Source organism: Empidonax traillii, unplaced genomic scaffold, assembly GCF_003031625.1.
Source record: "Empidonax traillii isolate 1590-97213 ecotype Southwest subspecies unplaced genomic scaffold, ASM303162v1 scaffold544:size423439, whole genome shotgun sequence".
NCBI classification, from domain to species: Eukaryota; Metazoa; Chordata; class Aves; order Passeriformes; family Tyrannidae; genus Empidonax; species Empidonax traillii.
Genome location: NW_020955737.1, coordinates 133,895 through 157,584, shown reverse-complemented (window position 1 = coordinate 157,584; position 23,690 = coordinate 133,895). Strand labels below are relative to the sequence as shown.

Genomic DNA, 23,690 nt, shown 5'->3' with positions numbered 1-23,690 from the left:
CTTGTGTTTTCAGACTTCTCTTAGCAGTTCTGATTTATACACACATTTGAAGAACAAGCATCTACCTTATCTGAGCTCTGACCATAACATTGTGTTTACGTCCTTTATTATGCTGTTGATGAGCATTTTTACCACCAACCTATGAGAAATTCACTGGCTGGTGTTTCTCACAGCTGGGAGGGTGAGAAAGGGCCTGCCCATAGCCCATGGCACATCAATTTATCACAATCAGCAAGCGTGAAATCTTGTAACTAGCTGGCCACACAGGTCCAGGATGAGGAGGGGACAAAGGTAGCTCACTGAAAATCCTTCCCAAAAATCTTCTGTAGGCTTTCTGTGCTTGAAGAGCTAGTTTAGAACCTTCATTTGGTCACAGCTTTCCAAATAGCCATGCATTTTTATAATTCATTGAAAAATACAGCGGCAGTACCAAATGTATCATTAGTTTTTTTATAAATTGCTTTGCAATATACAACTGAAAGTATTTTTCAGGGCCACTATTGAAATGCACAGTGAAATTCCTATTTGAAGTCCACATTAGGGCATATGAAGGGTGCATGTCCACATGCTGTACTCTCCACCTTAGATTACAAAGAAGGGCAAAAGAGGAGACTGTAAAACAGCTAAAATCCATTCCCTGTCCCCTTGCTCTAGACCTGTGTGCTCACAAAACCTCGGGGCAGTTTGCAGTTGAAGAGGCCCTTGCCCAAATGCTACCGTCCCAGCAGCTTGGCCCTCAGAGCCTCCCTAGTTCATTCCAGTGCAAAATAAGGCATTCACATACACCACAGATGCAACTTCTTAAAGTAGCACTGCAGTTTGCAAGCCAACAGCTGACTGCTTACCCTTACTCATCCTTTTACCCTCCACTCATCCTTCTACCAGCGTGTACTTTCTGCAACCTCTGTACTTAGCATTTTCCATCACCCTGGATGTAACATTATGCACTAACTTTTTGGTTTGGTTTTCTAGCCATACGGCAGGAGTTGAGTAGAATCAGTACAACATAATGATTGCAAAGCATTTGGACGGTACTAAGAATGCTAGGAAGATCGGATCATTTCTAAGTGTACCAAGGTCATGCAAGATGGTGAGAGAGGACACCGGCACTGTCTTTGTTCCTACACCCTTTTTATTAGCAGACTCAGCACACTTTGAAGCTTGCTGCTGCCTTGGATTCGCTTCATTTTAAAAGTCTTAATCTAAAGATTATTAAATTTTAAATTTCCGGATTTTTTAGATTTCATCTGACACTGCACATTGGATTTGTCAGCCTTTTTTGTATTTTGTATTTGCTTATTTAAATGTATTACCTTTCTTTTTAGTAGTAGATAAGAACACACGTGAACCATTTGCTTTTGATAGGTGACTTCAAAGTAATTTTACTAGTAGTCTGCAATGTAAATGAAGATCCTTTGCCAACAGAAACGTATTGAGGCATCACCAGAAGAGAGACATGTTTAGTTGTCAGCCAACAAGTTCTTTGTCTCAGAGTTATCACAATATTAAAAAATGGTACGTCGGTGCATCACAGTATCTGTGTTCATATTGGTAATAAACTGTTTATTGTCCACATGGCCCTGCCTTTCTTTGTTTCTTTTGTCCCTTGAGCCCCTGCACTTTCACGTCACTTGGGTTGGCGATCAGGGGAAGGTGACCGAGCATCACTGTGGGGTGGCAGCTCTGCCTGGCCAGTGCTGCAGAGCATGAGGAGAGAACCTGAGTGTTCATGGCTGGTGCAGTGGCCACAGCTCTGCCTTCTCTCGCAGCAAGACGTGGCTCTCACCTGCCCAGCCCTCTCTCATCGCTGGCTGAGCACCACCTCCTGCAGCCAGGCTGCCACAACCTCGGCAGCTTCTTGCCAGAGTCAGTGAGGGACAGTGGCCTACAGCTCTTCTCAGGCCACCACCACATGTCCCACTGCATCTCCAGCCATCACTGAAAAAACCCACAGGTCCCATCACCTGCACTCCTTCAGGCTTCCAGCAGTAAAAGGGAGGTGTTTATGCAGAACAAGGCTACCAAGGGCATTAGGAGGATGCAGGCTGAAATCACTGGCATGGCACTGCTGACTAGAGGCATAAGGGAAGTCATTTCTTAATCTTGTGCAGGTCTTGAGCATTATCCAAGATATGCATACAGGACACCAAACACTTAACAGTCATATCTTTCAGGTCATACATTATTTTCTTTATAGCCATTATTTCCACCAGCAAAATCTTGGGAATTTCTGCTTAATTTAGTTTGGCACAAGCTTTACGTCGTCTTGATACCATCTTCTTGAAAATTTCGTGCAAAAGGCAAGAGATTGGAGCTCAGCTACTGAAATCTGCCAAATATTTTCCAAGTTCCTTTCCTTGTTCAGGCTTTCATGAAGATTTTGTTTTAAAAGCCAGGCCCCAGAAGCGATTTTGGGAGCAGAGCTTGGTGCACCAGCCCAGGAGGGGCTATGTTTGTCCACCTGCTTGCGTCCCCCAGGCCTCATGGAGCAGTGCAGCAGGCAGGAGGGACTGCTGGCCAGCTATAGGAGACCCAGGAGAGAAGGCAGGATGGGCTGTGCTTGGTGGTTAGTTGTAAAATGTTAACTGTGTTGTTTTGGGGACCATGGCATGTTCTTCAGCGCTCTTCAAAGCAGCCTGATCTGCCTTTTAGAAATGTCTTTTTTACAGTGTGGTTATGCTGTACATTAAATATGGGAGAAATGGGAGTAATCTGAGTTTAATGCAGTGGTGAGCTGCAGACTGAGCCTGATGTTTGTTAGATGTTTAATGCCAGCAGAAGGCAAGAGACAGGTTAAACAGTGGGATAAAGATTTCCACATGGGAACTAAAGCAGGCAGACACCCGTGTGCACCGGAGAATGGCAACCCCAGGACCACAAGGAGTCTTTCCAGTATGAAGAACACAGACGAGCATCAGTAACAGCAGAGATCAGAACACTCTGTTGTATAAATCTCTTACAGTAGCTCATGCGTTTCCTAATTATAGCCCCATTAATGGCATACCTGATGATGGCAAGCCCTTTTCAAAACTGCTGCCTCTCAGATCACAACCATTCTGTGAAATTGTCCCATAATCCTAATTAAGCTACAGGAAGCTGGTGCCTGGCACGGTTCACATTTTCCCTTGGAATGTGGCATTATGCCTAAGGTCAGTAATAACCATGTTGTAATTTGGGCTAACTGTACAAGCCTGGATATGTTGTGACCCTCTGTTAACATCAGCCAGCTGCTGTAAATGGATTTTTCTTACTTTCTTCCTTCACCTTTGCAGGTCTTGTGTAATTAAGACATAATAAGCTGAAGTTTGCACAAGGCCACTTAATAGCAGTGGGAGCAAGGTGCGAGGGGTGGAAGTTTGGGTGACAGGGCACGGGAGCAGTCCTGGCATCACAAGCCCTTTGTTGGTTCCCAGTGACCTACAGCTCCAATGTCAGGGATGAACAAGGTGGCTTATTTTCAGTAATGGCACTGCCAGAGGATTTCCCCCTCCCAGACAGTAATTTGGTTTGCCAGTTGCCTCTGTAGAGAAGAGTATCCTTTCATAGTGGGCCTGCTGAGCCAGTGCTACAGGGCAGAACAGAGGTATTTTACATAGCAGAAAGCTAAGGGGACATTAATCTCCACTCTGACCTGTCATATAATGCCTTCTTGCCAGAGCATTAGTGTGCCCACACAATGAAGGAGTTCTGGATCGATTTTTAAGCAGAGGGAATAAAATTGTACACAGCCCCGACATACTTTTTACCCAGACCCAAATGCCTTGTGGTTATGGAAAAAAAACACCTTCTGCCAATATTACTGGTAGTAGCAAGGACAAGTGTCCATGCGGAGGACAGGATCACAGCCTTCTCCAGCAGCACCCATACACACTGGAACTCAGCTCATACTGCACATCTGTAGGCTCTGCAGGCTTCCAGCCACTTCAAATTCCTGCTGAGATGGACAGTGCAAATCAAGAGGGCTGTGGGGCTGCCCAGGCTAAGCAAGCTGGGACTGGACCATGATAGAAATACTGATGGGAGGCAGGTTAAGAAGCAGTTGACAATTTTGGCTGGCCCCTGTTTACATCATAGCCTCTGTGTCAGGCTGGGCTAGTAATCGTATACCATATAGGTGACTGCATTGTGAAACAGCTGAGTAAGGGAACTACAGCGTAAGGTCGCTCATCAAAGAGGATAAGGACAATAGTCAAATCAAGGAAGATAGTATAATCTTTATTATGGTTTTTATATTAACTTGCTAAATGGGACAGGAGAATTGAGGAACAGGTGCTATGGACATAGGAAGTTGAATACGTGATCAGAGGGCCAGCAGCACTGAAGTAAATTAATAAAAAACTGAGGTTCCTTGATACAAATAACATAATCGAAGTTCCCACATCAATGACTCTTCCTCTGGGAGAAAAGCAGCTTTAATAATTAAGACATAATGACTTAACTATGTTCTTCACTGAGGAACTCCTGAAGGCTGAAGTGTTCGAGGAAGCCCAGTTCTTCCCCTCTTACCCAAAAGCACAAAACCATATCTGTGAATAAACTGGTATTCATCCCCTGTATTACAAAGGATCTTGCTCTGCTGAGCATACCTGGGTATTTATTTACCCGTTGGCCAAAATCAGATAGGTGAGAAAAACAGAGGAAGGGGAAATGGAGGAGGAGGAACCCAAATTGCAGCAGGCTAGCTTGGCTGTGTGCCAGGCTAGTGAATGGACAGACTGGCTCACTGGATCCAGTGCTTCTGGAGCAGGGAAAAAAAGTGTGTTTATTGAGGAAATCAGGCTTTCCAGATCTAATTGAATACTTTGATAGACTGATGAGACTGCACAGCAATCCTTTTCTTTGTTACAGCCATGGATTTCCAGAAGAAACAAAATACTGTTAGAGGGCTAGAAGGCAAGAGCACCTATGCTGATCTCTCTTTTAACTACTTAGTAAGGAAAGAAATACTTTGCCAGCTTTCCAGGGTACTGGGAAGATACTGATGATATGGAATTATTGAGGATAGCCACAAATTTATTGTTGGAGAGGACAGGCAGGAAAGATTTGTGTCTTCCAGTGGGCAGAAATGACAGATTAAGGTCAACAGCACCAAGTAAGAGATGTAGGGAGAGAAACAGCCCCATCTTTACATTCCATCCTCTTAACACCATCAGTGACAATTTTATACAGCTGGAGTATCATATGCTTCCCAAATGCCAAGTCAGTGCCTCTTGAATGACAGAAGAAAAAAATTACCATTACTACGAAAGCAGTTAGGAACAAATACCACCACAGCATCTCTACATCCCTGACACACCGTCCTAAGTCCTATGCACAGAGAGGGGTATAATATAGAGATCAAGAAAAGTGATCAGGATTGCTAACAATCTTGACAAGGAACAATTAAAACTAGAAACTCTTCACTCCCAGAAGGACTTACAGTGGGGAAAAGGATGAGAAACGTGACGTTATGGATATGGTTGAAAAGGTCAATGAGAAAGGACCAGCCAGTTTCTCCAGAGGCACATCCATGCTGCTGATCAGGGCAGTGAGTGGAAGACTAAAGGAAGGATTTCTCCCTGCCCCAGTTCAGGTCTGTCAGTTCTCTACAGTGAGTATTAGATCCTCATGGAAATGCATTCAAAAAGGTTTAGACAAACCATGGAATAAGGTCAAACAGTAGCTAGTAAAATAATGATACAAATATACAAAAATATAAACATATTTCATTGCATATACAAAATCTGTTACTAGCAATTATCAGAAGATTATTAGATTAGACAAGACATTGAGCAAAAGGCACCCTTGTGTTCTCCAGAGAGTATCATTTACTACTGCGTGCCAGTCCTCCCTGCTTCCACACTCCTGGGCACGCAGAGCATCCACTTCTAATCTGGCATCAAGTGAAACCAGTCCTAAACTACACACACACACACACGGTCACATGTAACACACAGCAAACATTCTCCACTGCAGACCAGGCCAAAACTCAGGCTTGGCCACATGTGCCGCAGGAAGTTAATTCAAAGCCTAGACCAAAGGTTCACCTAATCATAATTCACTCTAACCTAGCTTCTAAGGGTTACATATACAAATATCCTTTATTAAACAGTATCAGTAGTCTAAAATAGTGCATTCAGTTGCTTCATTGTCACTCATCCTCTTGGTCTAAGCAGCATACACCAACGTTAATTCAGCACACACAAAGATACTCCCATTTCCACAGAAAACTGAAGTCACGTGGATGAAAAAACACTCCCCACTGCCACAGGCAGACCAGCCCGTTAGCTTTCCTTTGCCAGCTTGCACAGTCTCTTAACCCTTGAGTAAGGACCAATAGAGTCATCAAAAACAAAGTCCCACAGAACTCGAATCCAGGACTGGTGATGTGGGAGGTTATCATAATATTCTGCTGCAATCTTCTTCACCTGGAAGAAGAAGAGAGAGAACGAGCTGTTTAGTTGCACAGCATCAGGTGTGTTTCAGCCTTCACATTCAGATCTGATAGCACAGCCATAACCTGAAGTTACCTGTTACTGCTTGTGAGCTTCTGAAGTTCAGCCAAATGAGATGTACTTAAGTGCATTTAGATAGTTCTTGCAGATTTCTGATGTAATTTTTGCCTCACAGTGTCAGAATTTGAAAGATGTTGGATCGCTGCTTTCAGTCAGAACTATTTTGTCTCATTTTGGAAGTGGTGGAACCTCCACAATGAGATGCCTTATCCACCTAGTCAATTGTAAACACAACTGTATTTAAAGCCCTGTTTACCACTTGTAATAGTTTTCTCTTGAGGGTTCTGGGTAAGAGAGAAATACCAGTTGAGAAAATACCAGACACAGCCTTGCCCACACTTCCTTTTCTTTCCTCCATTTCGCTACTGTGATGCAAATCCAAGACAGGTTCCTCCAGCAGGCAGAGGAAATCACAGGGATGCTCTGTTCTCCTCAGTTTGGCATTAAAAATGTTGCAAGATTCATTACTATATCATAAATCTAATAAAATTTCATCCCTGTTACAAATCCACAAGCCTTAAGACTGGGCTGCCATCAGAGAAGCACTGTGCATCATTGGGGTGGTGCTTGTAAGTGGGACTAAGGACAGAACCAGAGGACAAAGAAGTTTCAAAGCTGGTGGGTTCAGGGGACTATGAGGATTCCCAGCTTATCAGTTATTATTCCTGCTCCACCCAAATGCTCTGTTTTTTTTTTTTTACAAAGCAGCAGTCTGTTAACTATCGTACACTTGCACCTAACTGCTTGGGCATGGTTTTATTGCAGCTCCACCTCCTAGGCAAACAAAGCTCTAGAATAGAGTAGTTTATCTTGCTGGACAGCATGACTTCCCTCTTTAAAAACCCAGCAGAACTTTAAAGCCAGTTATGCTGAGCACAGTGCAGAGTTCCAGTGAAGACAAAAAGGGTTACAGAGAAATTGCTATCCAGCAGGGGGGTTTCATCAGCACCTGAGGTGTAATGGTGGAATCTTAACACAGAATTGTGACTGTTTGTGAAGAGGTAAGAATCCCAGCAAAAGTTAAATTATAAGCCAGTATGGCTCACTGCTAATTACCTCATTAATTCAGCTTTCTAGCAGACACTCCTCTGTGAGGTAGGTTGGGTAACGTACAAGAATCATTAAGATGTTTTACCTCTGCCCCTACACTCTTGGTGCTGGTGGCATGGTAGTGCTGTGCTGAACAGATTCAGTTCAGGTCTGACTGTATTCTGTCTTTCACAGAATACCTCTGACTTCCTAATAATTCCCTCTATCCTGCTTTAAAGCATTACTTTGTACTTCAAAAGTAATTAATTTTTCAAAGGAATTCAGACAATATCAGATTTCCCCTTAAAGGTATTTGTTAATGATTGGAAGAAAGGCGATTTCCAGGCACCGGGTAAGATCTCTTGAGATGCACATTTAGTTCCCTGTGCTCCTTCTATAACCACAGTCAGAAATAATTGAATCTGGGTGTGTATCCTCCCTTTTCACAGATGGGAAAAGGAATAGCCACGGAATGAGAGAGAGGACTATTGTAACAGTAAGCTCCCTCGAATGAAGGCCACTCAGAAAGCGTGATGCAAACACAAAAAGGGTCTCAGATACCCAGCCCCAAAAGCTTCACTACAGCTCTGACAGGGTCATTTCCTATCATACTGCTTCTTAGACCTTGCCTCCTACCTCCATTTTAGAAGTTCTGCCTGAATTTTGACTTTCAGCAGTAATTCAGCCCTCACCTATGCTAGTCAAGTTTATATGGCAAGTCTACCATTCCTCTTTTCTCCAAAGGCCCAATATATTTCTTTCCCTCTGAACCAGACATGTTTTCTCAGCTATTTACATTATTGTGCAGAGCTCTTGATCTTAAATTCTGACCACTACAAGAGCTTCACCTTCATGAAGTTTTTCTGTATTGCCCCATGGAATTGGAAGGCTGGAGATTCGTAGAAACCAATTCAGCTCCTAAGAACAATGTCTCAGGTAGCAGCAGCTGTGTCCTCTGGCTCCACAGGCTAACTAAAAATTACCCCAGGGACAATATAGGAAAAAATGGCTCAGAGAAGAGGCCAATAAACAGCCTGCCTACATTCAGCCCAATAGTTTCTGCAAATGTGAACAGCAGTTTAGTCTGGGCATATTCCTGAAGAGCTCAGGTGGACACAACATGTATGTCTGAAAAATTTCACTTTGATACATTCCATACACATATTCTGCAGTTGCATTGCAGACTTAAAACAGGCATGTATAATACAGTATTCTTTGACAATTAAGATGATTAATCAAAATACCAAGCAGTAAATTATAAAAGAGATCCCATACACAATATGCTGGAGGCAGGCAGCCCAGCCGCATCTGGCAAGCTGCTGGCCAGCATCAGGTGGTGGAGCAATTGTTTGTTCAGCAAGGGTGCTTGTTCAGCACCTTCCCACAGAGTATGGTGGTAGCTCGTTTTGGATGAGGAGGTCACAAGAGATGACCAGGGGCTTGCACTGGAGTGTGGCACCCCAGGTCAGCAGTGGGACAGTGATTCACACCTACACAAAGTGTTTCTTGGCTCTGCTTGGTTTTGTGTCCAGCAGCACCTTGTGCAGGAAGGCAGGCACCACTTGCAAGGTCTTTGTGCTCTGGGCAGGACAGCTGTATGAAATGGTCAGAAACACTGGAGAAGAGAAGGTAAAGTGCAGTAAGGAATGGAGAACAGAGAAAATTTAATTAATGCAGTTGGAGGACTTTGAAATATTTTCTTATGGAAAAGACAAGGAAATTTGTTCCCATTTTGCTTTCACGTGGCAAGAAAGAATTTTAGAAGTGGTTTCTCTCGTACAATGGATCCGCAAAAGTTTCCCAACAAAAACATCTCATTTGTTGTAATTTCCTTCAGCATCTCCATATGTAAAACAGAATTATCTCCTTATCTACCAGAAAATATGAGTGGTGGGAGGACAGAAAGTAATTGGGGTTTAATGCAGATTCTCTTTTAAATGCAGTATCATATAAGGAGTGGCTGAGGAAGCTGCATTTGTTTAGCCTGGAGAAAAGGAGGCTCGGGGAGACTTTATCCCTGTCCACAACTACCTGAAAGGATGTTGTAGCAAGGTGGGGGTTGCTTTCTTCTCCCAGGCAACCAGCAACAGGACAAGAGGAAATTACCTCAAGCTGTTTCAGAGGAGATTCAAATTGGACATCAGGAAGAATTCTTTGCTGAAAGAGTTTCAAGCATTGGAATAGGCTGCCTAGGGAAGTGGTGGAGTCATCGTCCCTGGAAGTGTTCAAGAAATGACTTGATTTGGCACTAAGTGCTATGGTTTAGTTGATACGGTGATGTTCAGTCCAAGTTTGGACCTGATGATCTTGGAGATCTTTTCTAACCTTAAGGATTCTATGATTTTATATCTATAAAGTATGTTTGAGGCTGGAAGAGACACCCTCTGTGTCAGATTCTGGGTGCAGTACAAAACCTCAGGATGGCAGTTACCAGGTAGCAAGTTTTGCAGACAGATCATAGATTGTATTAAAAGAAGATGGTACTGAGACAAAGTACTCCTAAATCCTGCTCCTCAAGCTTTCCATATTGTATTGTAGATGGTCCCTTTGCTTCAATTCCTCCCACCCTTCCTCCTTACAAATCTCAGCTGTAAGTCTTAACTCATTGCTAGTTTGTGAATGGAAGATACCAGGGAAGGATAACAAGAGCTCACAAAGTCTGCAAGACAATTACTAGGCACTTAGCACCTGGTATATTGAGGCTTTTCTTCAAATAGCTCAAGGTGGTAGGGTAAGAAATCACATCTTTTAGACTGAAGCTTTGCTTCTGGTTTTGTGCTTGTAGAGCACATTGACAGGACCCCAATCCTACTCCATCATATCTGATAGGCAAAAAGTTATTTCCCAGCCTAGTATTGCAGCACAGTTGTTACAGACTCTTTGTCCTGGGGCTACACAGAAACTAGAGATCCTTACAACATGAAACTGTAGAATCTTGTTTAGAATTCTAGAAGGCATATAACAGGAGTTCCCTCTACAGTCCTGTAACCCCACCAGGGGCTGGGGGGCACTCAAGCCAGCCCTCCTGGCCGTTGTAGGGTTAATGAAATCTGCAAGTCAAACCCAGCACATCTACCATGTTTTCCAGTCTTGTCTATCCAATAAATCTGGTTTCATACCATGTCTTTTCCTTTTCCCACAAGCTTAATGAGTAACTAGTTTGCCTCCGGTAACACTGCTGCTTTGTTGCAGCTTCTAGGATCAGTACTGAGTTCCTCCTCCTTTTCCAATCTCCTGTCTCCATAAGTATATTCAATCCTTCATAAAATGAAGAATGGATCTTTTTTAATCATTTGGTAAATAATGCAATGTTTTATAGTTATAAGGCTTCATGCAAAAACCAATTTAGTTCTAAGTCTATAGGGGTGTTTTTTTAGAGCAGGTCCTTCATTACCATGTTAAATTTCATGGTCTCTTGTGTAATCTCTTATTATACTAGAGGGACAAGTTCTTACTGCACACCCATGTCACTCATCTTTAATATCCATAAACTTATGAGCACAGCCTAATTCTTCCTCTTTCAAATCTGTCGTACTCCTAGGGTAAAGGTCTTTCCAGCAGCAAACACATTACTCAGAACGTTCTGAATGACACACCTGTAACAAAGGACAAAGCTGAATTTACTTTCCTGATAAGCAAGCTGAAGAGCCAGTTACTTTCCAAGATTAAGATCCAGTTATTCTCTAATCCCATTTCTCCCCTGCACTCAATCATGCAGGAACCAAATAAAGATCTTTATTCCACTTTCTACTTGTCAATGATTAAAAATAAAAATAGCCTCATTGAGAGGTCATCCATATTACACAATTCAATTATTTCAAGTTCAAGTGCCTAAAAGACAAGATCTGAAAAAACTAGACCTTTGCTGAGAGAAGAATTTGCTGGGAGGTGAAGCAATGTAGAATAAGGTGAGGTTTCTTACCTGTTATGGAGTTCAAGGTTGAAAGCTAACCAGCAAGGATCTGTTTCCTTATTTCTTTCCACCAAAGAGGTGGAGATATTTTTTTCTCATTTTGCAGAAAAGAGTAATCAACTTGTTTTAATGGACAAAGGATTTTCTACAGTAACCATTTTGCCAAAGAATTTTCATTTTTTAATAGAATTTTTAACTGCAATTAATCCCTCGTCAAAGATTCCAAGTGTTAAATATGGTTCTGGAGGGTAACAGTAATTGACAAGTCTGGTGTCTCCTCCACCAGCAGGGCAAGCCTCTGTTTCACCCAAGAGCAAAACACACATGAACACAAGCCCATGAAATTCAACTGACAGCTCTATCTTCTTTACACAGGAGGGCAAATACTTCCAGCTGCTGCATTGCCTCAAGGAATTAGGCTGAACTATTTGTGGTGTGGGTGGAGAAGAGCTTTTTAGGTCTCAATCAGGTCTGGAGCAACAGTCCCAGCAAGTTCAATTAGTCACTCACCTCCCTTGTGCAGGATACAGAGCTAACCTCCTTCTCTTCCTCTATTTACATTTCGGTAATCTAAGTATCTAAGCCTATCTAACAAGTTTGAACATTTGAAACTACAGCTAAGCCCATGCACTTCCCAGATGAACTATCAGTGTATCAGTGATGGGAGTGCCTGACAGGAGAACTTCACATCTGAGTGTGGGCTGCTGTACCAGCTGCTCTGTGCCCGCCAGAACAGGCAGCTTCTCCAGGACAGACCCCCAGCACCAAAGGTGGTGAATGAAAACAGAACTGCAGGCACTATAGAGGCTTCCCACTCTCTTTTGTGCCCCAAGAAAACCTCCCCTTGATTTGAGTCTCCTCTCAGACAGCATTTCTGTGATGAAGAACATTACTCCATATGGCAGGGTTTGCCTGGATATACCACCATACGAGTTGTACGTGCTATTCAGTAGTAGGGAAGTCACAGCCACTGAACCTCAGACTCCTCAGCTCTACCTCCACCTCATGAGGATATTGCAGTAGTAGTCCCCAACTCTGCATCAGCCCAGAGACAGAAGACATTTCCTTCCTACTATGCCAGAGAATTTATATGTAGGAGTAATACTGCAAAGTCACGCACCTCTAACACCGCGAGCACCTGCTGAGGAACCCTCGTATTAAAACACACAAGAGCAGCTAGATACCTGCAGGGAGATTGAAAACCTTTCCTAGACACCTGGGCTTTGCAAATTTGATTCCCACAACTGATAAAACATACACAAAAAGGGGTTTGCCTTTCAAAGGAGGAAAGCCACAGCACTTTCCCAATGACAGACCAGGCCTCTTCAGTTTCTGTGGGTGGGGCAGCAGAGCTAAAACGAGTCACGGAGAGCAGGGCTTTGTTTTCTAGTGCCATTTGTGTCAGGCTGGAACATGCCCCAGTACTTATGTCATCTCAAAAATAGAAAAGCTTCTCTTTGATGTTAATCAAGCAATATAGGTAGCAGATTGATTATTAGACAAATTTCAAGTAGTAATTGCCACCTGCCTCCCTTTAGATAGGCCTTTAAACTTTCAAAGGGTTGCAACTTCTTGGCTGAGAGATGTAAACGGAGAAATTTAGAGCCTTATTGGAGGATTTTATCATGCTAAAAGGATTTCTCAAGCCCTCTGAGGGTCAGATGTTCTAGTTTGCATCAAATAAACTAGATATTACAGCAGTTCGACAGCCATTTTTCTCAAGATCTGGCTTAAAATTAATTAGAAACAAATCCAAAAAGCTTTCTTCTTTTTTTTTAAGGGTTTTTTTTTTCTTGAATTGATCAATTGCTATGATTTGGAGTGTTTTCTTTGGGACAGTTTAGCAGCTTTTATAAAAATCTAACTCATGCATACTTATGCCATACTTACCATGGGCAATCTGCATCCAGGAATGCTGGGGAAGTCATGATGCTCCATGTGGTATCCTACATTAAAGGTGAGCCAATTCAGAGGTCCATAATAAGAGTACGTCTCATAGCCTTTTAAGAACATGTAGTGTTCTGCTATGAAATGCCCAGAAATGGGATGTAAACCCAAGCAAAGAATTGTACCTGCTATTAAGTAAATAACAGGTTTGAGTCCCCAAAGGTAATAAATTATAAGGTCTACAGAAAACTGCACAAGGGCATTGAAAATTTCCATCCGTGTAATTGCTTTGGGGTTCACATACAGTGGCCTCAGACTGTAGAAGAGAGGCTGGAGGAAAAGCCAAAGCAGTTTCCGAAGGGGTGTACAGAAAAACCAGCCTTCAAAGTCTGTGGGAATGTCCACATCCAAGCTGTCCCCTCCCAGGTACCGGTGGTGGTCAATGTGGTATTTCTTGAAGGAGGCAGAGTAAGGGATGCCAATCGGCAAGTTGGCAAAGACTGCGAACCATCGGTTCCACTTGGCCTGCTTGTTCCCAAAGGCAACGTTGTGTGAAATATCATGGATGGCTAAGGTCAGTGAATGGTTGATGCAACCCCCAAAACCGTAAGCCCAGAAGAAAATCCATTTCCAAGATAAGTCTTTCACCAGGTAGCATGCCAGCAGCTGCACGAAAACCATTCCAGATACAATCCACTTTAAATGTGGATCAGGTCCCATCAGTGTCTTGATCTCTGGATACTTTGCTAGAGGAAAAAATGCAGAGAAAAACTTGATTAGATCATGGTTAGGTAAACACAATCACCACTGGGACTCTGTTTTTGTCACACTGAGGCTCTAGTTTTATAAAACGGTAATTCCAAAGTAGGGTTGCCACTATGATGAAAGCTTTATTAACATATGGGCTTCATTCCCACTTCCAGCATCATGTCAAATTGTGATTGATATCGATATATATAGACATATACAGACACAGTGAAAAAAAATACCCTGATGGTCAGTCTGTGGCATCACATGCCTTCACCACAAGTATTGCTTCACATTATTAGCATGCCAAAAACCACAATTTAAGTGCTAAGAAGCACCTTATGTCAAGTTTTTTATTTCCTTTTGTGTTTTGCTCAGATTAGATTTTTTTTTTCCACAGAAGTGATACAACTGCCTTCTTCGCAGCCCTTTTCACACTGCTGCTTCAAACATATTAGCAGAGGAAAGAGAGCTGAGCAACAGGCTCACCAGGTTTTGCTCTGTGGTTAGATGACAAACGCAGCATTTTAAAAAAAATTCCTAATTATCTGAGTGTTTACCAGTGCTCACAACACGTACAACTCTTCACACATGGTAACAAGTCACTAATAATATCAGGATTTGTAAGACACAGAAAATTTTTCTCTGTTCCCATGTCACATACCTAAAGCAGACATAAAAGCCACAAGATAATCACACAACAGCTTCATGAGGCCTCACAACTACAGCAATGTCAGAGAGACATGGGCTAGGCTTGCCAGGTCTGACTCATGTCAGGCCAGGACTAGCTTACTTATCTTTGGTTCCAGCAGCCATTCATCTTCCATTTAGAAGAAAGAAAATACAGAATACAGCTTATCCTCTCGGTGCTGTTTATTGATACACATCTCCTCTTCACAAATCCACACTTCTCACTTCCAGTATTAACTTGTACATGATTTTTTCTACTGCTTTATGGCTTTTACCCACCTCCTGCCCTCCCTCCTTTAACTCATACTCTGCATTTCTCAATAATTACATCTTACACAGATGAGTGCGTAGACAAGTCACTTGCTCTGAACCCTGAGGTTACACAGTGTGTCCTGTAACTTTGATAGGCCCGTTTAATGAATAGAAAAGTAAACATCATCTGAGTGTCACAGTATAACACCAATGCTATAAAATCAGATTACAATGACCTACATCTATGCAGCTGCATATGCTATAAACAAATGCTGGAGACAACACACATAGTTTATGTGACCTTGCAAGCAGTGGCAGGTACTGAGTGCCGGATGCGGAGAAGGTTGTTGTAAAAGTGAACCCTGAGAAGTTTGCTGAAGTTTCAGAGAGATGAAATACTACTTCAGGAAGCAGATTGATGTGGTCACACTCTGCAACCATTCCAACAACCTTTGAGCCTGTTGGCCAACTTCAGCTCAGCTTGACAGAGGTTAGAGATGATAAAGACTAGAGAAGTCCCGTAGAAGATGGTGAGAAAAAAGACATTCCTAATTCTTCTTGTGAGGACAAGGGGGCCAATTTACCATGAGGAATATTCAGGCAAAAGAGAGATTTTTTTTTTTTTTTAAGTGGTGGGAAATCTCTGTAAAATTTTGTATCTTTTTAAAGTTAGTCAAATATTTTTGATAAAAATATCTGGAAAGTCCAGAGGGTTTCTGTTTTGCTGGTTTGTTTTTGTTATTGTTTTCACAGGTTTTTTTTTAAATTCTAGTTTTCACACTAGAGAAATTAACATGCTAAAAATTGTTCTCTGGCACCTGAATATGTACCAAAATTTTACACAAAGTGCTGCTTATTCAACATCCACTCTAAAGAATAACATGATATAATGACCTGGTCAGCAAGATTGTTAAAGATATGCAATTTTATGTAGCTTAATCTCCTGCTTAGGGGGCTCTGTCCAGAACCCAGAAAACTCTTTAATAAATCAAACCACCTCAAAAGTTCAGTCACACAGCTGGCAGATGTAAGTTACTGAATTGACAAAAAGAGATGAAGAAATGTAAAATAATCAGATCTGTTTGTCAGCCTGGTCAAACTGAGGCTATATTGACCAAAAAAAAAAAAAAAAAAAAAAAATTAATGGGATGGGAAAATTGCTTACAGATGCTTTATATTGTCATTTGCGAATAATGGAAGTTTTTGACCTATTTCTTTCTGTGGCAGTCAACAAGGACCACAGATTCCATTTAAGAGAATACAGAGCAGTTGCTGCCAAACAGCAGCAACAGTGTGTGCAGGCAGCAATGCAGCCAGGTTGCATTTATCACAGGTGACAGCTATTAAGTAACTTGCTAGGGTTTAATATTAAATTCAACACATGATTAACTCCTCTCCACCAGTAAATCTTTGCATACTAGTCAAACCACAAAAATGTGGCTATTTATCATTAATACTGATAAGCCTGTCCCATTTCCATGGCATGGAGAGACCTCAGGTTTCTCCCCAGGAAGAAATCATGGCTTGGGCAGGGGTGTGGTGCTGGTAAGCTCAGTGGAGGCTGAAAACCCTGCTGGTGGAGTAGCCTGCCAAAGATCTGTTCATTCAGAAATGCTTCAAATGCAGAACGTTGAATACTGACCCTTTATAGACTTGAGGCCAAGCACTCTTCGGTGAGACACATTTAATCTCAGATTAAGTGATCCTGATGACTGCAGTTTATGTATAACATACTGACACAAAGATGTTGATAACACAAATATTTATCTCCTTTTTCCCTCACATTCATGCCTTGCAGTTAGCTGAAAGAGTGTAGGTGTGTACAAACCGGGCATCACCCATCTGCACGTCAAAAAAAGGCAACAGAGAATCACAGGCAGGGCTACTGGCAATGCTGAACCAGGAGGCACAAAGGACTATCAGACCTCTGGCAGCCAGCCAGTAAAGACCACCTTTGTTTTCTACACGTTGCACTTTGCGAAGTAAACAGACACCTACTCCCCACTCTTGAGGCTGCTAGAGTTTGACACTAGGAAGCATCTGAACTGAGCTTCTCATCATGCTGCTCTTCCCTGAGTTGCTTCCATTTTGGTGTTCCTGAGCACTTTCCCATTCTAAGAACAATGAGCTTCTATATGGCCAGAGTCCATTGCTTCCCAACAAGCACCGGGTCAGGGCTAAAACATGATGTAATGGAGAGCTAACTCTTCATTATGCAAAATCACGGCATGAAGAGGGCACAGAAAGAGGATAAAAAACCCAACCTCATGATTCAGCCCTTCTAGATAAGGTAGTTGGGGTTCATGTGTGGACACATGACATGGGACAGGGCATGACACCCACAATGTGAGTATATGGGACCAGGTTTTGCCCTTTAGAGTCCAGTGAGAACAGCAGAGCTCCAGCTACTCTGGTGTCTACACAGCACATTTTTCAGCCTCTGGCTTATTGAGAAAGTCTATTAGCTCAGCCTGGCAGACAGCTTATCCACATGTGCTGCTTCTAGTTGTCCAGACAGAGCCATTGTACTGCCTTTCGGAGGGTAGGGATACTGGTGTAGATGCACAGCAGTGCAGAAGCAGGACTTTTTTGTCTCCAAGGTCAGCACACTGCAAAAGCAGCAGAGGAGTTTTAGTAGAGTAGGTAAATGTAGTTAATAATTCTGCTCAGCCAACTCCATAGTCTCTATACAGAACCTCAGAACAGCAGAAAGCTGCTCCACGATGATGAAAGACATTTCCCACTTGTACAACAGTGTGGATGAAAGAACAGCAGTCAGGAGAGAACAAATGCTGCAAGAATATTTTCAGAAGTATTCACAATTCTGAAACAACCCATTTACTGAATTAACATTTCACAGAGATCACTCCAGTGTTGTATGTAAGCATCAGTCACCTTTCTAGAGGCAGGTCTCGCTCAGCACAAGTTTCTAAACTGACAAATTAGCCTGACTACATATTTTTAATTTGATGCTTCTCTCTGGAGATCCAGGAGAACTCACCACAGCCCTACTATGATTCTCAGTTAGTGCTGAGGATCAGCTGTTCCTGGAGAGGCCATTGGATGCCAGGTCCTGGTGTTCCTCCTCCTCCTCAGGAGACAGAAAATATCTTGTTCTGAACCCTCACTCAACCTCTGTGCTACTGACACTGTTCCTGAGATAACTCAGAAGAGCCCCAGTGATGGTACCAAACACAATTTCTTGTTTATGTGACTCTACATACTTTATACTTGCACATTTTAGCATACACGGGATTTGGAAGTGAACAAGAGCAGGAGCTGTCCATAAAGACAGTGACAGAGGTTTAAAGGAGCAGCAGCCTTGCCTACATCCATGAGAAGCTAATAGAAGCTAGTAGAAGAAATTTAATTTCTTAATTTTCCTTTACTTTGACCACAAGTGCAATATACAGATATAGTCAGAGTGGATATACCATTTAGTATAAGGCACTTAGGAGATCTGTTAAAGAGAAGAAGAAAAAAAAACTGCTGTGACACTGCTGTCCTGGGTTATGTCCTATTGACTATGAGTCCGTGCCAGAACAAATAAGAGACACCAGGCACAAGATGTAAGCTTTACTACCCCATGTCCTATACTGGAGATTAAAAAAAAAAAAAAAATTTAACAAACCAAAAGAAGACAGTTTACTGACAGGATCATGTTTTGCCTCGTAGCAGCTCAGCTCATGAACATGCTCATAAAAACCAGCACAGCACACCTGAGTCCTCAGGGAAAGACATGGAACTGCTGGAGCAGGTCCAGAGGGCCACAAAAATTGTCAGAGGGTTGGAGCACCTCTCCTGTAAGGAAAAGCTGAGAGAGTTAAGAATTGAGGCTCTTCCACCTTGAGAGGTAAAAGCTCTAGGAAGGCCTTATTGCCTTTTAATATTTAAAGGGGGATCATAAGAAAGATAGGGACTGACTTTTTAGTAGGGTTTGTTGCAACAGGACAAGGGCTTTGAACTAAAAGAGGAGAGATTCAGTCCAGATAGGAGGAAGAAATTTTTTACAATGAGAGTAGTCAAACCCTGGCATAGGTTGCCCACAGAGGTGGTGGATGCCCCATCCTAGAAAACATTCAAGGACAGGTCGGATGGGGCTCTGAGCAACCTGATGTAGTTGAAGATGTCCCTGCTTATTGCAAGGTGGTGACATTTAAAAGGTCCTTTCCAACTGAGATTATTCTATGATTAATTCAAACCATACATGTACCAAGACACAGGACACGCATGACAAAAGCTTCTGGCTCTGCAGTCTCTTACTCCCTCCAGCAGGCAAACTGGTAAGAAACCTTTTCGGCCCGGCTAATTACACTAAAGTTTTATATACCTACTGTGCAAGGACAAATGAGCTAATCTTATACAGGCCACCCACAAGCATCTAAATTGCTTCGTGCTGGCTGGTCCAGGTTTGCTGGCTCACTCAGAAGTGCCACGAGAGGGAAAGTACCCAGTGATGCCACACTGGCAGTGTCAACAGAGGTGGATGATGTCAGCACATCACTGTGACAGCAGCTATGACATGTTTGCTTACGCTGGCTTGTTAGCTAGTTCAGAGCACAGGGATGTAGGAATGCTAGGAAGAGGGCTTCCAGCTGCCTCTGAAACAAAAACTTGCAATATGGAGTAAGCTGAAGCCTTTGGTTGCACTTAATAGATTTTCAACAGAAGACCACAAATGCCTAAACCAGCGACTTTCTGCTCATGTGATTTATTTCATAGGTGATGCCCACAGGGAATTGGCATGAGCACTGAGATAGCAGCTATTCTGGATGTGCTTGTCAGGGAACAAGCACATCAGTGGCAGCACTGAGCCCACATACTGCAGAATAAAGGGGAAACAAACTCATAGTTTCTTCGCCAGAAGCACATGTAATTCAGAGCTTTGATTTAAGCTAAGGAGATATGCATATTGCATATTTCAGTAGGTACAATTTATCAAAATTTTCATAAATGTGAGGTTTAAATAGGCAACAGAAGAGACAGCTGAAAAAAAACAGCAGATTAAATTAAAAAGAGGGCAGAGCTATACTCAGTCCAGCTAACTGCTAAAATAAGTATTTTGGGGGTTTTTATTGTGTTCTACCCCTCCTCATAGGCTAACATCTCAGCCTTCCTACAGAATAAAGCACATATAAAATGCTTGCACCATCTCCACTCCAAAATAACTTGGCAAAGAAATAATTATATACTTGTTAATTATTCTTATATGTTAGATCATATTCAGATGCTCATGGTCTACCCTGAGCAACTCATGATACAGCAATTCAGCCCTCATCCTCAGCAGCAAACAAGTGCTTCCCTAAAGATCCCACGAGGTAAGACATTTTCTTACCAACCTATAGAAATTTTAAAAAGTTAGATGCAACCCATGGCACAAATATGATCTCACACTTCCCGTGCCACAACATATTGCTCATTGCTTGAATTTGGGAAACTGTTTGCAGATGAAATAACCATACATTGTGTGCTTCTGGTGTTACCTGCATCTGAGCAATGCTTTTTTCATCTCTCAAGAGTGACAAATCACCAATACTTCCCACTGTGCGAGACTATAGTTCATCAGGTGTTTTTATCCAAAAAAAATCCTTACTGACACTAAAGTAGAAATCCTATTTCTACTAGAAGTAGATATCCCCTCTATGTTGTACCCTATGCTACATCTTCCTCTAATAGCATTTTTGTAACTATACAGAAAGGCTACACAGATCTAGATGAGAAAACTTTTCTTCCATCAGGAAGTTTTTAGCCAGGTCTTTCCCTAACAGAGCTCACTGCAACATTACACAAATCTCAGTCCTGACACCAGGCAGTAACAGGCTTTTCATAACCAAGAGGGCGAGAGAATAGCAATGAAACAGTTCCATTTCATAAACTGAAAAGCGTGAATAACGTGTTCAGGAACATGTACAACGTGATATGGGTCGAAGCGCCAGCTTGGCAAGGGACCTCCCCTGTAACTTAGAAGCAGTTGGCACCTAGACAGTACCAAACACAAGCTACATTTTAATACCTAGATTCTAAGAGTAAGATACTAGAAAGAGATAACAGAGAAAGGATTACCTCTCCCTTGCGCGAAATGTTGATCTATTTGCTGGTATAATTATAGCCATTAGGAATCACATCTCTGGTAGGTTCATCTAGAACAACAAAGTCCTGCCATAAGCTACCTCCCAGCCAGCCCAGTCGATAAACACAGCTCATAGCTCTGCAGCTCAACTGGAACAGGGTTCCCACAGAAGTTGTGGACGCCCCATCCCTCTAAGTGTTCTAGGTCAGGTTGGATGGGGCTTTTAGCAACCTCACCTTGTGAAAGATGTCCCTGCCCTTGGCAGGGAGATTGGATTCACTGAATTCTCCTTCAGACACATTGTCACTGACTACAGAAGTCTTACAGACACCTAGGCTAGTAAGTCACAACTTTGTGATGGACCATTTTTACCTCTGAGCTGTTCCACAGGAACACTGAGGCAACAGCCCAAGGAAAGAAACTGCCCTGTGTGTTTGTCGGTTTGCTCATTTTTTGTTTTTCTTAACAGACAATTTCCACTTGCATTTAAATCCAAGTAGCCATGCCTGAGAGAGACCAACACTTCAGAAAGCTGCAGCATAAACAGAGAACAATCAAGTTTCAGTGCTTAGCAACTAAATCATTAACCTATTTGGAGGGAAATACTTCCTTTACCAGCATGGAATGCTGTCCCCAAGGCATTGTTGTAAAAACAACATAAAATACATGGATATTTACAGATATTTGTTCATATGCACATAAGATTCTTACAGTGTTCTCCAGCTCAATAGACACATTTTGATAAGTACATATTTAGGGTAGTAGGGGTTTGCTGATCTTCAGGCTTTGAATAATGCAGTGATGATCATGACACCAGCATCATATAGAATACCATGACAGCTTCAGTAACTGCTGGTAACATTTTGGTATCATGACACTAGTGTCATGATCCATTCTGCCTTGATTGTTCTGCCCACATCTTTCACGTCTCTCTTCCCATGTTGTATTTCTCTATTCCCTTCCTTCTGCTCCCACAGCTGGGGCAGGGGGGACTGCAAGGAGGGAGATGGACCTTCATTCCAATCATTTGTTCTGAACCCAAAGGGGAGGTGGGTAAAACCTCTGCAAGTGTGCAGTTGAAAGGTCCTAAAAAGAGTTTATTGCAGCCATGGCAAGGGAGTCAAAGCACTCTAGTACCTCCTTACATAAACAACTTCATCATGGTCTGCAGACCCCATTCTATAGCACAACCAGAAATGCAAGAGATTAGCAAAGGTAGAGGCCCACCATAGATACTCCTACGCACAGCTCACCAAAATGTAGTGCCCTTGACCAAAAGGATGAGTAGCACGACACTAAGAAGCATCATTTTCTATAATGATATAATTTGACTCTCTACCATGATTACATAATAAAATAATTATTATTTTTCTGGATGTAATTCAAACCTGTACCAGGATATTCCACCAGTGCAACTATACCGGAAATGTTTTTGTAATTTAGATTAATCCTGGATTAATCTATGAGATTGTGGAGGAGTTAAAAAACTGCACCTAATTAGCATATACCCTGTGCACATGTACCCTGAAATGCTACTCAGCCACAAGTTTTCCAGTGCCCTTCTTAATAAAAGTACTTAAAAAACTTTATCCTACTCATTAGAAGGAAAAAAACCCAGAACAACCAACCCACCCAAATGAAAACAGAGGGGGAAAAAATTTATTTATTAATAAAAGGTTGTCAATGTATCTTCAGGAGATACGCAACAATACCCTGCAACAATTCTGAATCATCAGTTCTTCTCTGAAATGATCTCCAGAATAGTCCAAAGCCCCAAACCAGAATAAACCTCCCGACCCAACACACTCCTGTGCGCAGTTGACATAAAAATACAGAAGTACACCTTGTCCCTGACAAGCAGCGGGAGACTCGCTATTGTTTTCCAGCAAACCTCACCCCCATCCCCGTTGACTTTTTCGCTCTCCCAAGACACTGGGAACAAGCACCTTCGGGAGCGCTCCCAGCCCGCGGGCCGGGCAGACCTGGGGCGCACCGGGACCCCCCGACGGCAGCCGGGGCGCGGAGCCGTCGCAGCGGGAGAGCCGGCGGAGAGCAGCACCCCTCGCGAGAAACACCCTTCCAAGCCCACCGTACCGCGGCTCTCCGCAGTCCGGACACCCGCCCCGAGCCGCTCTCGGCACCGACATCGGCGGACCCCCCCGCCCCGTCTCTGCCCGTCCCAGAGCGCAGCACTGCCCGCCCCGCCGGCGGCCGCTCCCGACCGCCCCGGCGTACCCAGGATCTCCTTCCTGCGCTGCGTGTGGGGCTGCTCCGTGTAAACCCACTCGAAGTCCTCACGGGTGACTCGGTTCCCCATGGCTCCCTCTGCGCCCCGCGCTACTCTGCCCTTATAGCTCTGCGCTGCTCTTATAGCTCCGCGCCCAGGGAGGGGCGGCTCCCCCGGCCGCCTCCGCCTCGCCGGTAGGCACTGGTACTGCGGCTCTTGTCGGGTGTGCAAGAGCCGCGGGAGCTGCACAGCTCCGCCGTGGTGTGCAAGGGGACCTGGGAGAGAGAGGATGCCTCGGGGCTGGCTCTGGGGGCAGCGGACGGGCGGCCGAGGTTCGCTCTGCTGCGGGGACCTCGAAGGCAGCGGGGAGAGGTGTGGAGG

The 23,690-nt window shown here is 43.2% G+C and overlaps 2 protein-coding genes across 8 annotated transcripts in view; one reads left to right on the top strand and one right to left on the bottom strand.

Moving 5' to 3' along the window:
- The window catches only part of EVL (Enah/Vasp-like), a 125,203-nt gene extending 123,626 nt beyond the window's left edge, over nucleotides 1-1,577 (top strand). For 4 of the 6 annotated variants that reach the window (XM_027897516.1, XM_027897517.1, XM_027897512.1 and 1 more), the window contains one exon: nucleotides 973-1,577. In XM_027897516.1, the coding sequence (XP_027753317.1) occupies nucleotides 973-990 (18 nt within the window). In that variant the 3' untranslated portion in view covers nucleotides 991-1,577. The remainder of the gene's footprint in view (nucleotides 1-972) is intronic. The other 2 variants (XM_027897514.1, XM_027897513.1) reach the window with 1 other exon arrangement.
- Nucleotides 1,578-4,985: 3,408 nt separating this feature from the next.
- Nucleotides 4,986-23,428, bottom strand: DEGS2 (delta 4-desaturase, sphingolipid 2). 2 transcript variants are annotated; one of them, XM_027897519.1, is made up of 4 exons: nucleotides 23,318-23,428; nucleotides 13,327-14,069; nucleotides 9,018-9,116; nucleotides 4,986-6,407 (listed from the first exon to the last, which is right to left on the bottom strand). In XM_027897519.1, exons 1-4 carry the CDS (start codon nucleotides 23,397-23,399, stop codon nucleotides 6,264-6,266), a joined length of 1,068 nt encoding a protein of 355 aa, XP_027753320.1. In that variant the 5' UTR covers nucleotides 23,400-23,428; the 3' UTR covers nucleotides 4,986-6,263. The 2 variants fall into 2 exon arrangements, with proteins under 2 accessions (XP_027753320.1, XP_027753321.1); XM_027897520.1 differs by lacking the exon at nucleotides 9,018-9,116.
- Between the last annotated feature and the right edge of the window lie 262 nt (nucleotides 23,429-23,690).